At 63.5% G+C, this 12307-nt stretch overlaps 2 protein-coding genes across 4 annotated transcripts; one reads left to right on the forward strand and one right to left on the reverse strand.

The window, feature by feature from the left end:
• Positions 1 to 1067: 1067 nt before the first annotated feature.
• On the reverse strand, positions 1068 to 5026 carry BET1L (Bet1 golgi vesicular membrane trafficking protein like). 2 transcript variants are annotated; one of them, XM_046015080.1, is made up of 4 exons: positions 4883 to 5026; positions 3899 to 3990; positions 3570 to 3626; positions 1068 to 3428 (listed from the first exon to the last, which is right to left on the reverse strand). In XM_046015080.1, the coding sequence occupies exons 1-4, from the start codon at positions 4899 to 4901 to the stop codon at positions 3261 to 3263; spliced, it is 336 nt and encodes a 111-aa protein (XP_045871036.1). In that variant the 5' UTR covers positions 4902 to 5026; the 3' UTR covers positions 1068 to 3260. The 2 variants fall into 2 exon arrangements, with proteins under 2 accessions (XP_045871036.1, XP_045871035.1); XM_046015079.1 differs by having other exon boundaries at positions 4733 to 5026.
• Positions 5027 to 5870: 844 nt separating this feature from the next.
• Positions 5871 to 11769, forward strand: RIC8A (RIC8 guanine nucleotide exchange factor A). Of its 2 annotated transcripts, XM_046015074.1 has the most exons (10): positions 6190 to 6385; positions 6609 to 6656; positions 6740 to 7339; positions 7765 to 7856; positions 8341 to 8491; positions 9539 to 9634; positions 9716 to 9860; positions 9938 to 10082; positions 10473 to 10592; positions 10960 to 11769. In XM_046015074.1, exons 1-10 carry the CDS (start codon positions 6302 to 6304, stop codon positions 11078 to 11080), a joined length of 1602 nt encoding a protein of 533 aa, XP_045871030.1. In that variant the 5' UTR covers positions 6190 to 6301; the 3' UTR covers positions 11081 to 11769. The 2 variants fall into 2 exon arrangements, with proteins under 2 accessions (XP_045871029.1, XP_045871030.1); XM_046015073.1 differs by having other exon boundaries at positions 5871 to 6385; positions 9539 to 9860.
• Positions 11770 to 12307: the final 538 nt, after the last annotated feature.

Genomic DNA, 12307 nt, shown 5'->3' on the forward strand with positions numbered 1-12307 from the left:
CCTGGCTTCCAGGGACTGGGGTCTGAGCAGAGAGGGGGGCTTGGGACCCTTGGACCCCGTGGCACGCCACCCTCCCAGTTCTGCCCCTGGCCTTGCACTTCACAGCTCGTCCTACACTCTGAGGATGGTCACACCCGCACCCGTCTCCTTCCCCAGGGCCTTCTCCCTGCGGGACAGACCCACCCCCGGGACAGACCCGCCCCCGTGAGCTCTGTGCCCCACCCCTTGAATCTGGACTAGAATCTGTGCCCACCCCCAAGGTAGCAGTACTGAGGCTAGGCTGCAGGACCTACAAAGGAGACAGCCCCTCTGTGGAGCAGGGGCAGCCCCTTCTCTTTGCTCCCTCCAGCACCAGCCACCGTGGTAGGGGTGCGTGCTCAGCACCCCAGGCTCCGTCTGCCAGCCCGAGGCCTTAATGTTCTAGGCGGAGGCCCATCCCCACCATGCCCGTCTCGAATGCCAACCACACTAACCGTAAGACATGAATTACTGTACTTGCGACTAAGGTTTCAGGTGATCTGTTAAGAGCAAAGGCAACCCAGGAAGCACAAAGATGTGGGCTGGGAAGGGGGTATCTGAGGCCAAAGCCAGGCATCTCCAGAGGGTATCCGGAGTGCAAGGCCAGGCCTTGAGCAATGGAGTGTGGGGTTCACCGCAGCCCTGGAGAAAGGTCACCGTGAAGACTGCAGGGCGGCCGCCCCCGTCATCCGCGTGAGCCCACGAGCCGTAGCGGTACGAAGGACAGTACGGCTGCTGCCCCTCACCCCTCCCTCCCCTTGCTCTGCTGCCCCTCACCACATGAGACTGTGTTCTGAGCTCCTCACACTTACTCATTTAACCCTTAGGATGAGTTACACAAACTCGGCACGGAAAGTGACAAGCCTGGGACCACCCGCCTGAGGTGGCGGTGGGAGGGACACGTGAGAACCGGAGCAGAGACATGGTAGAACCAGAGAGGGAAGGATGTGGGGTCCATACCACCAGCGTCCATGGCCGGTCTGTGGACCAGGGTCAGCTCCAGGTGAAACTGAAGCACCCAAGAAAATGAGGACACCAAGACTGTTTACTTCATCACGAAGCTGTTTATTCCAAGTTTCCATGGTTAAAAGTCTTGTCCTTGAATTGTGGGATAGAGCCTGGCAGCGTGTCCTCACTTGGCATAGGCTGGGCCCCCAGGTCCTCTTTCTTTCAGTGGCTTCAGGGACCAACGTCAGCCGACCGCACAGCGGGAGCGCCGCAGACGGGGCAGGAGGGCGAAGGCCGCAGCTGCCACACCCCCCATGTGGAATCTATCCCAATCCAATCAGAACGAGAAACGAAGGTAAACCAGAAAGTAACAAAACCCAGACCCCAAAATAGCTGGGAGGGCCACAAAGAACTGCGGAAGGTGGGGTGGGGAGGCAGATGGGGCTTTAGGAGAGACACAGCAGCCTGAGTTCTCAGGGGGACAGCAGGAAGCACCTGTCAAGACTGCCCAAAACACAAAATCTAATCTTGCCCGCATCGAACCCATAGCGTGGCGCGGATCCCACAGCTGAGCCACGCCGTCAGGAAGAGAGGTCAGGAGCACAGGCCTGGGCGGGGACGCAGAGCGTGGGTGCAAATGGAGACACTGCAAAGGCTAGTACCCTTGGTGGCCGACCAGTGGGCATGCCCCTGTGGCAAGCCTTAACATGAGATCGCTAACTCAAAGCCACAGTGCGTGGGGACTGGGGAGGGAGGCAGGACTACGGGGGCCTGAGAAGGAATGTCAAGGTGTCAGGGGAACAGCAAAGCCCCCCAGACAAGGAGACAGGTCATGACCTCCCCGCATGAGAGCTAGCACCCGGAGGGGCCGGGGCAAGTCAGAACAGAGCAGTCAGGAGGAGGAAAGTGGGCTCCCCTCCTCAGGGAGGCTGCGTGGCCCAGCAGGTACAACGGAGAAGGGTGCTACGGTGACCACTGAGGAGAGGCCAGGCTCGCGGGACGGAGAAGGGACAGGAGTAGCAGAAGGGAGAGCAGGGAGCAGCGGCAGTGAAAATGAGGTGACCGGAGCCGAGGTGCGGTCACTGTGTGGGAGTCACACAGGGGACCGCACAGCGGGCAGTGTGGGCAGCACCAACAGTCCTCTGGGAGCCAGGGGAGTGACCAGGCAGGCAGGAGATGGCAACAAGGACAGAGAACGCAGAGCTGACCAATCGCTTCTCACGTGTGCTTATGCACGAGGGCGCGACACCTCACCACGGGGTAGGAAGCCGCTGGCCCAGCTGGGCCTGTGCTTCTGTCTGTATGAACGTGGGGATGGCCAAGCGGGCAGGGAGGGCCCAGGGAGAGGCAGGCATGGAGGGCAGTCTGCAGGGGCCGGGTAGAGGGGACTAAGAGTTCCCTCCGTAAGGGATGCTCGCTGTCAAAGGGCCTCACGTGGTGGAGAGGAACCTGCCCGGTGACCCTCAAAGTGACCCGCGGAGCCTACAAAGAGAGCCCTTGCAGGGAAACCTCCTGCCTTGACCCATAGAATGCCTCCCCCCAACACACACCCTGCCTGACTCCAAGATGCCAGAGGGAACTGCTTCTAGACGTCTGGTCTCCCGGAAATCCATCTTTGGTGTTGGCCAGACCGTGAATCCTGAGAAAACGGGACTTGCTGCCCACTGATACAAGACTGTGAGACCCAGAAGGATCAGAGCCCAACACCTCCAGTCAAGTTGCAGTCCACTTCTTCATCCACAACACCATGCCCTCCCCCGAGGCTGACCTGCCCTTGTCCAGCAGCCCAGTTGAGCTGCCACGTCTGGCCCCCAACAGTAGTTGCCATCTCTGAGCTGAGGCGGTGGCGCTCCAACCTCACCACCAAACCCCCCTTCCTGTATCGGCACCTCAGCCATCAGACGTGGCCTTACCCAGAGATGTGGATGGGGCCGGGCCCCAAGATGTCAAAGCCCCAAGGGATAAGGGAAGGGCTGCTGGCCACAGGTAGCCGTGTCCCGGACTCCCACAGGCTCTGCTCACACCTGACTCTGCCCTCTCACACCCACAGCAGCACAGCTGGGTGGGCGTTGGTTTCCGCAAGGGAAAGAGGCCCTCACGGGCACGGGGCCAGCCAGTCTGAGCTCACTCGGTCAGAGGCAGCCGTGAACTCCAGCCACACAGGAAGAAAATTCCCAAGCCACGATCATCATTTCAAAGGAGTATTTTGTAGGTGGGTCCTCTGGAGCCTCGGACACCAGGCAGGGGAAGGCCCTGGTTGTCCCAGGCACCCACAGAAGTCAGCTTCTCACGGCTCAAGTCCTTGTCCTTGACAGGAGATAGGAGAGGATGAAGAAGGCCACGATGAGGCCCACGGCCATGCCACACAGAAGCTTCCGGTTGTCTCGCCCAGACCTCGCCATTGTGGAAAAGCGCTTCACGCTCCCCGTGAGCAGGCCTGTCATGCTTGTGAAATCCGAGTCCTGAGGGAGGAATCCCAGCAAGGTCACGCAGGGGCAGCACCTCCACGACGGCCACGCAGGTGCCCCAAACACCACCAGGGGCCACAGCAAGCAGCATGGGCAGAGCTGACCGCGATGCCCGCGCGCCCTGCAGACCCTTACCATGCTGTCCAGGTACCGGTTCTGGTCTTCTGCGTCCCTATCGATGTCCAGGGCCAGCTGGGCAGGACACAGGGGCAAGGTCAGGCCAGAGAAGGCACGCCGGATGGCCCCTGACCCCCCAGGAGACCAGCAGACCCTGCCAACAACTCTGCCAGGCACAGTGCTACCAGCAGGGACCAGGAGATCCCGGTGTCCCCTGGACCTCAGAGATGAGTGCTGCCATGGAGACAAGGACGATGGGAACTACCTGAAACGCTTCCCAGCCTCGACCCTCCCTCTGGTCCCCACTCCAGAGTGCCAGGTGGAGAGGAGGCAGCACCACCACTGACCGATTTGAGCCTGGTGACCTTGGACGCCAAGCTGTCGGCCATCCGCTTATTCTCCCGGTCCAGAATCTCCTCCACAGCCGCGGGGCTCTGAGCTGTGGAAGGGAGAGTCTGAGCTGGGGGGACGTCCACCTGTGAGCCCGGCCCTGGACCCCTGCCCATCGGCCTTGCGAGGCCCCAGGGCGCTCACTCCAGCTCTATCCGACAAGCTGGAAGTCTGAGGGGACTGGGCTCCCGGCGGTCAGGCAGGCCCAACCCTCCGCCAGGGTCAGGCGCAGGGACTTGGCCGGACAGGCTCGTGCGAGCACCTGCCGTGTGAGCAGACCCGGTCAACGCAGCCAAGCCACGACCGGCAGGTGCCCCAAGGCTTCAGTCCTACCAGCACTTCCGGACACGGTGACAGAACCTGTCCGCTCCCTCCACAGACGTCACCAGGATACAGGGGACCCGTCCTCCGAAAAACAACTACTCTGGCCCTCGGGGGACGCCGCAGAAGGGACCCTGCAGGGACGACCTGGGCGCTGGGTCCGGAGCAGCCGACGAGCGACCGAGAACTACGGGGAGGAGAGCCCCGCGACACCCAAGAACACGGCCGAGGTCCGCTGAGGTCTGCGCGCCCCTGCAGCCCACAGCCCACGCGGCAGCCGGAGCACGGTCCGTGCTGAGACCTGACGGGACTGGCGCGAGGCCTGGGGATCCGAATTCCTGTCCCCTCGGGTGGTCAGAACCACCTGCCCCGCGGCCCCGACGCCTCGGCGGGCCGGACCCGACCGCGGCCCCGCCCCACGAGACACCGTGGGCGCACCGCACAGAAAGGGACGCCGACGCCCTACCAACCGCGCAGTCCCCGGCGACACGGGCATCGGCGGCCCACTTCCCCGGGGAGAACGGGCGCTCTCGGGACGCCAAGCCCCCTCTCCCAGCGCCAGCTTCCGGGGCCCGTGGACGGGCGGCCGCGCCGCCAGCCGGCTGGCTCCCCGCGCTCACCACGAGCCCAGTCCGCCATCGCGCCCGGCCCTGGCCCCCGTCAGCCGCGCGGCCCCGGCCCCCGCGGACGTGGCGCCGTCCCGGGAACGACCCTCCGACCCCGCCGCTTCCGCTCGGGCCGCTGACTTCCGGCCGGCGTCCGGCCCATGTCCGGTCTGGGGAGGGGGCGGGGCGCGGGTGCTTTCCCTGCCAATGACGGCGTGGGGGCGTGGACAGACACCTCTACCGGCCAATCGCGCGGAAGACGGAGGCCGGTCCTACCCGCGAGCGCTCCCGGGCTGGAAAGGGTCGCCGCGGGCGCTCGCCCCTGCCCAGGCTGCGGTGCGCGTCGAGGCCGCGGCCGCTGCTTGTGGGATTAGGTGGAGGCCAGTGCCGGCCACGGGGTGACGCGTTCTGCAGGAAAACGAAGCCAGACGGAGGGTGGGCGTGCGGGACAGTAGGAGCCAGGGCTTCCCGCCGCCGCACTCGGCCCCGGGAGTGGGCCTGGCGCGGGGCCGACGGCCCACAGGGTCTTGTTGCACGGACGCCCCGGAGCGTCCATCTCGCTGCCTTTCGGAAGAGGACACCGGCCAGGCAGACCGTGCGTCTGGGCCGCACACCCGGGACGCTGCGGCGCACGGTCAGGCTTTGCCTTCATCCTGGCCCCTCCGCACTCTCCGCCTTCGTGGAGCTGCAGGGACGTGTTTCTCTCGCCCACCGCGGCCGTTCCCGTCTTGGAACCGGCCGCTCCTTTTGCTTTGATGACCTTCCCCCAGACCGCTTCTTCTCGTCCGGTCTCCGCAGAGATGGCGCGGACTCGACCCGGACCCCCCTGCGGCCCACCGCGAGTCCCAGATGTCCGTGTTCCCTCGTCTTCCCTCTCGTGACACGAGCCCTGCGACAGCAGCGAGCTGGCCCTCAGCAGGCCCTCAAGCCCCCGCTGAACACGCCGAGTGGTCCGGGGCTGCAGAGTCTTTCCCGCCTCGGCTCTGCCCTCGACCTCCGCTTGCTCTGCGCATCACGAGGGCCGCGGGAGGGCGGCGCGGCGGGCTAGGGTCTTCGCCTGCGGGCAGCTCGGGCCCAGGAAGCAGGGGTCCCTAGGGGGGTCAGGGGCGACTCCGCCCCCAGGTCTGACAATCACCCAGTAAGACCTTTGCGAACCAGTCAGCCCACCCAGCTCGCCACCTTAAGGAGCCCGCGGCCCCCGCCCCGCCCCACGGCGCGCACAGTCCCCGCCTCCGCCGCGCGCAGTCCTGGCCCCGCGGCGCGGCGCACCCAGTCCCGGCGTCCCCCGCGCGCAGCCCTGGCCCCGCCCCGCGGCGCGGCGCGCACGCTCCCGGCTTCCCCCGCGCGCCGGGGCAGGGCGGGGCTGCTGGACTCCTCCGGGAGCCGGTGAGCGAAGCGTCTCCCGCCTGCGCGGCGCGGGAGCCCGCGGGCGTCATGGAGCCCCGGGTGGTTGCGGATGCTGTGGAGGCGGGGGAGGAGGACGTGATCGTGGAGGCTCTGCGCACGTACAACCGGGAGGTGAGCGAGGGCCGCGAACGGGGTCCTTGGCGGGGCGGGGCGGGGCGGGGCGGGGCGGGGCCCACGCCGTGTGTGCGCGGCGAGGGGCGGGCGGCCGGGCGCGCGCCGCGCGGTGAGGAGTTGCGGGGAGAGGCTGGGTGCACCCCCGAGGGCCGGGGTGCGCTGTCGGCTCGGGGCCTGTGCCCTCGGCCCCCACCCGCTGAGCGCCCGCGTCTCCCCGCAGAACTCCCAGAGCTTCACGTTCGAGGATGCCCAGCAGCAGGACAGGAAGGTGGGCGCGGGCCGGGGGGAAGGGGCAGGCGTGGGTGGCCCGGGGAAGGGGCCTGCTGGAGCCGCTCTTCTCCCTGCCCGCAGAGGCTGGCGGGGCTGCTGGGCTCGGTCCTGGAGCGGGGCCTGCCGCCCTCCCGCCGTGTCACCTGGCTGCAGAGCATCCGCATCCTGTCCCGGGACCGCAGCTGCCTGGACCCCTTCACCAGCCGCCAGAGCCTGCAGGCCCTTGCCCGCTATGCCGGCATCGCCTTGGAGGAGTCGGTCCCCGAGCCTCTGGACATGGACGTCGCACTCGAGTCCCTCAAGTGCCTGTGCAACCTCGTGCTCAGCAGCCCGGGGGCACAGGTGCTGGCGGCAGAGGCCCGCCTGGTGGTGAGGCTGGCAGAGCGCGTGGGGCTGGGCCCCCAGACCAGCTTCCCGCACGACGTCCAGTTCTTTGACTTGCGGCTCCTGTTCTTGCTGACGGCGCTTCGCACGGACGTGCGGCAGCAGCTGTTTCGGGACCTGCAGGGGGTGCGCCTGCTGACTGACGCGCTGCAGCTGACCCTGGGACTGGTCCCGGCGGAGAGCCCGCCCGAGCGCCAGCCGGAGCTCCTTCCTCCGCAGGAGACCGAGCGGGCCATGGAGATCCTCAAAGTGCTGTTCAACATCACCTTTGACTCCATCAAGAGAGAGGTGGACGAGGTGAGGATCTGAACCCACAGGGCTTCACGGTGTGGGTGCTTCCCGGCTCTGCCTGCCTGGAGGGCACCTGCCGGTTTCCGGGTGTCTGATGGGGAGAGGACGGGTGGGGTTCTCAGCCCGTCGGGAGGAGGCGAGGAGATGCACGTTTGGGGCAGAGAGCCCGGAGAACGTTTCTAGGAGAGAGTGTGTGGCGGTGCGGCTCCTGCAGCCTGGCAGGAGGGTGTTTGGGGCACGGGGAGGCCATGGGCGTGGGGCTGGAGTGCACTGTGGCTTTGTGCCGAGAGGACCTACACTCGATTGAGGATACGTCGTCAGGGTGTGTAGGAGAGGACAGGGTGAGGTGTGCAGGAGAGCAGCGCCGCGGTCCATGCACGTGAGCCCGGAGTGGGGCTTCCTCTCACAGGAACCCCTTTCTCTTCGGTCAGGAAGATGCTGCCCGTTATCGGCACTTGGGGACCATCCTGCGGCACTGTGTGATGATCGCTGCTGCTGGAGACCGCACAGAGGAGTTCCACGGGTGAGGGGGGCCTGTTAGATGGAAGGGAGGTGTGCTCGTGTGTCTGCCGAGCAGTTCCCAGCCCTGGCTGGGACCGACGTCAGCACGTGGCCAGACGAGGGGTTGGGATCTGAGGATGGGAATGTCTCCAGAAGCGGAGTAGTAGTGACAAATGGTGCTGAGCTCACAGGGTAGCGTACTTCCTCCTCTCCATCTCGGTGACCTGTCCTGGGCAGGTTCTAGTTTTCCAGAGGTGGTCTGCGGTGCTTCAGCCCAGACAGAGCCTGGCAGGGAGGGCATCTGCAGACAGTGCTCCCTTCTTAGGAGCTCGCCCCACCGAGTGGAAACACTTCTGTGGTCAGTCCTGCCCTCAGCCCTGGCCTCTGGTTCCTGTCGCCAAGTCCCCAGTCACTAGTTCCTGTCATGTGTGGTCTCTGGGGGCATCAAGGGTTGTACCTACGCTGGGGATCGGACTCAGGAAGCTCTCCTCCCCATCTGCCCTCAGCCATGCGGTGAACCTCCTGGGGAACTTGCCCCTTAAGTGTCTGGATGTCCTCCTCACCCTGGAGCCGCGCGAAGGCTCCCTGGAGTTCCTGGGAGCCAACATGGATGTGATTCGTGTTCTCCTCAGCTTCCTGGAGAAGCGTCTGCACCAGGTGGGCAGAGGGACCTGATGTGGGGGCTCCTCAGTGGCTCTGACCTTCCTGGGCAGCCATGGTCGCTGCTAACTGTCCACATTGCAAAGTGGAGATCAGCCTGGCGGGGTGAGTCGGGTGATTTCTGCGGCTGCTCTGTGGTCCAGCTTGGCAGACCCTGAGAAACGTGGGCGCGCGCGTGCGTGTGCGTTCTCTCTCTCTGTCTCTCACGCACGCAGACATACACACAGATCTTGCGGGTTTTATTTTTTCTGGTTATCGTAATGATCTTTCCAAGTCAAACAGGGAGCTCACTTTTTACAGTTCTCTGTGGGTGTCTCTTGAATCCTTGCTTGTGGCCTAAGAGTCTTGGCGTTGCTGTGTTCAGCAGCTTTGGGAACGAGTGCCAGTCGTGTCTTGGCATTCCTGAGGGGACCCAGAGGCATCTTGAGCCAGAGACACTGGCTGGCCAGACCTCTAGCCAGCTCCTCTGGGAGCTCGCAGACGTCACGCAGGCTGCAGATCGCCGCAGTGAGACTGGGTGGACCCCTTGGGAGTCCATGTTGCTCACACCTGCTGTGAGCTGGGTCACGTGCGTTGAATGTGACATCTGTGACTGTCCCTACCACTGCTGCTGCTAGGCTCGGGACCCAGGGAGATGAGTGGGGGGAGGCCGGGAGCTCTTTGCTGTCTGAGTCTGTGAAGCCCACAGAGGAGAGATTTTTGTTGTTTCGGCCGCTATTTTTTGAGGACAGGCCGTGGGTCTTTGGCGTACAGGTAAGGAGGGTAGAGTAGCTGAGTGACTTCCCCAAGTCGCAGAGCACGCATGAGCGCTCCTCAGTTAAGTTCCCGCCGCGGTCCTCTTGAAGCTCACACAGATCCCCACTGCCCATCCCTGGCCCCTCAGCTCACCGACCGTGGCAAGGCCTCTTCCTGAACGCCTCCTGCCGAGACCGGGCCTCGTGCGGGGGGGAGGTGCGTGTGTGTGTGCGCGTGTATTAGTCACCACCCCACTCCAACCTCAAGTCAGGTGGGGGTACAGCCCCAGTGACAGAGGCCCCTCTGCAGACGCACAGGCTGAAGGAGAGCGTGGCCCCCGTGCTGAGCGTGCTGACCGAGTGTGCCCGCGTGCACCGGCCCGCCAGGAAGTTCCTGAAGGCGCAGGTATGGGCGGGGCCGGGGGGGGGGGAGCTGGGCCGCCCAATCACAGACCCCAGCCTCTGCAGGTCCAGGCTGCCTCCCCAGGTGCTGCCCCCACTGCGGGACGTGAGGACCCGGCCCGAGGTTGGTGAGTTGTTGCGGAACAAGCTCGTTCGCCTCATGACACACCTGGACACCGACGTGAAGAGAGTGGCCGCTGAGTTCCTGTTTGTCCTGTGCTCAGAGAGTGGTGAGTGCTGGATCCAGCCCCCTGCCGCCTGTCCCTCCCAGCCACCTTCGCACACTGACCTCTGCCCTGCCCTTCAGTGCCCCGGTTCATCAAGTACACGGGCTACGGGAATGCCGCCGGCCTCCTGGCTGCCAGGGGCCTCATGGCGGGGGGCCGGCCTGAGGGCCAGTACTCGGAGGACGAGGACACGGATACGGATGAGTACAAGGAAGCCAAGGCCAGGTGTGTGCCCCTACACCCTTGGCTCCCTCACTCAGCCTGGTCCCTGTTCCCATAGCCAGATGGAGCCGCAGGCGGGTAGGACAGGAGAACAGACGGGCAGGACGTTGCAAGTTAGGCACTGATTCCATAAGTGATATGTCCTGATGTCAGGACGTTTTGTTGAGAACATGGACTGAAGGGGCCTGGGCAGTTGGGGGACCAGGAGATCCAGGTGGCAGGAGCTGGTCCACTGCCGCTCCTGGAGGGAGACTTCCTGCCACCCCCAGGAGAATGGGTTTCTTGCCAGTCCAGGCCCAAGCAGGTGGTGTGGGACTCCCCCACCCTGTGCAGCGGTGTCCTGTCCTAGAGAGTCACTAATGCATTCCCTGCACCTCCTCCCCTGGGAAGCAGCATAAACCCAGTGACCGGGAGGGTGGAGGAAAAGTCGCCCAACCCCATGGAGGGCATGACGGAGGAGCAGAAGGAGCACGAGGCCGTGAAGCTGGTGAACATGTTTGATAAGCTCTCCAGGTACGTGGTGAGGCAAGGAGGGGCCCACGGCTGGGAGAAGGGAGGATAGAATCCCAGGCCTGTATCCAGTCTTGTGAGTCCCACGAGGTGGGGTCAGAGGTGGGCTTGGGCAAGGCTGCCTTCCTGAGGTTTCAAACAAAGGAAATGCCCCAGGAAAGGCTCAGACTTGAGATTGATGTTATGTTTGTTTCATAAGTGATGAAAATTGAGAACTCGAGAAATTAAGACTAAGGTCCCAAAGCCACTGGGTACTAGTTGGGATTCCCCAGTAAATGGGAACAGCCCGGTGGAGCACTAGGAAGTAGTCAGGGTGAGCACGACTTCCACCGCCAGGCCCCTTCCCCACTTCACTGTGCTTTTCTCACAGGCACAGAGTCATCCAGCCCATGGGGATGAGTCCCCGGGGTCAGCTTACATCCCTACAGGATGCCATTTGCGAGACCGTGGAGGGGCAGCTCTCGTCGGAGCCCGACTCAGACCCCGACTGAGGACAGCAGTCTTCTGTTCTCCCTTCAGAACTGGTGCTGCTTCCAGAGAGGTCTTGGGACTGTGACCCGGGGAAGCCACGTCCCTCTCTCCAGCTTGGAGATCCCTTGCTCTTTACTTCCAAAGTTCTGTTAATGATTTGTCTCTGGTCCAATCTGTTATCTTTAGGACTGTGAGGGCCTTGTCCCGCTGCAACTCTGGGAACTCAGCCTTGATTTCCGCAGATGAAGTAGTCTTGGGTGTGCCAAGAGGATGTGTGCAAAAGGCTGCTGCCTGGGGACAGAGGCTGAGCGTGGGCACACGCAAGCACGTCCAGGTCTGGCAGGCTTTCCCAGAGCTTCTAAGCCAAGCGGACGCTGCAGTTCACAGGAAAAGAACTGGCTAGAGCTGTGTGTACTGATGTCAGAAACATATTTCCAAGGTACGCTCTGCTCTTCCTGTCCCCACTGAGCTCAGGACTGGTGGCCTCTTACGCGTCCGTGGCCCTCGCTCAGCTGTCTGCTCTAGTGTCCACAGCGCCCCAGCTCTCACTGGTGTGACAGTGCACTCCTGACCTTCCCGCTGGTGTAGACCGTGAATATGTGAAGGGACGTGTACCTCGTAAAGCCCTAAGTTTGGATTTCTGTCACCTGCCACAAAATGTTACCGATGTCACAGAAACGTCGGTCTTGGAATAAAGTTTCAAGCAAGAGCGTGTGTATTGGGTTCATTTCATTCTTTTCAGAATTTGGCCCTTTTCCTAGATCATTAGTCCTGTTCTCTGTTCTTGAGGAGTCCCCAGATCCCCTCTGAGTCTGTCTGTTACATGTGCCATGGGTGGGGAAACCATGCCTAGGAGGGACCACACACAAGGTAGGAGCCAGGGATCAGGAAGCTGGGCCTAGGGACAACCCCAGCAGAAGGAGCCTGTGCAGGAAGTATGGGCAGGCCAGAGGCAAGCCGAGGTTTCTAAGTAACACCTTCCGCAGCACAGAGGTTAATCTCGGGGGCATTACTGGGAAGGTCTGGCGGGGCAGAGTGGGGACTGGGGAGCTGCTCAGCTGCCAGAGCGGAAGAGTTTCTGGGAGAGGCTGAGGTAAGCGGCATCAGGGTAGAGCGGAGGGAGCACGATGCCTGTTGGTGAGAGGTGTTGGGGCTCCGTGGGAAACAGCACTAGGCCCCTCTCCAGGGTGGACCCAGAGGCGTGTTCTCCATCCTTGGGTGATTCCATTGTGGGGAATGTCCATGCT

The sequence above is a fragment of the Meles meles genome, chromosome 8 (assembly GCF_922984935.1).
Source record: "Meles meles chromosome 8, mMelMel3.1 paternal haplotype, whole genome shotgun sequence".
Lineage (NCBI taxonomy): Eukaryota > Metazoa > Chordata > Mammalia > Carnivora > Mustelidae > Meles > Meles meles.

Coding starts and splice junctions, on each gene's coding strand:
- BET1L (XM_046015079.1), bottom strand. CDS start 4,901: ATGGCGGACTGGGCTCGTGGTGAGCGCGGGGAGCCAGCCGGCTGGCGG. Junction 3,991..4,732: donor GTGTCGCCGGGGACTGCGCG/GTTGGTAGGGCG, acceptor TCCCTTCCACAG/CTCAGAGCCCCGCGGCTGTG. Junction 3,627..3,898: donor AGGTCACCAGGCTCAAATCG/GTCAGTGGTGGT, acceptor TGTCCTGCCCAG/CTGGCCCTGGACATCGATAG.
- RIC8A (XM_046015073.1), top strand. CDS start 6,302: ATGGAGCCCCGGGTGGTTGCGGATGCTGTGGAGGCGGGGGAGGAGGAC. Junction 6,657..6,739: donor CCCAGCAGCAGGACAGGAAG/GTGGGCGCGGGC, acceptor CCCTGCCCGCAG/AGGCTGGCGGGGCTGCTGGG. Junction 10,083..10,472: donor TACAAGGAAGCCAAGGCCAG/GTGTGTGCCCCT, acceptor CCTGGGAAGCAG/CATAAACCCAGTGACCGGGA.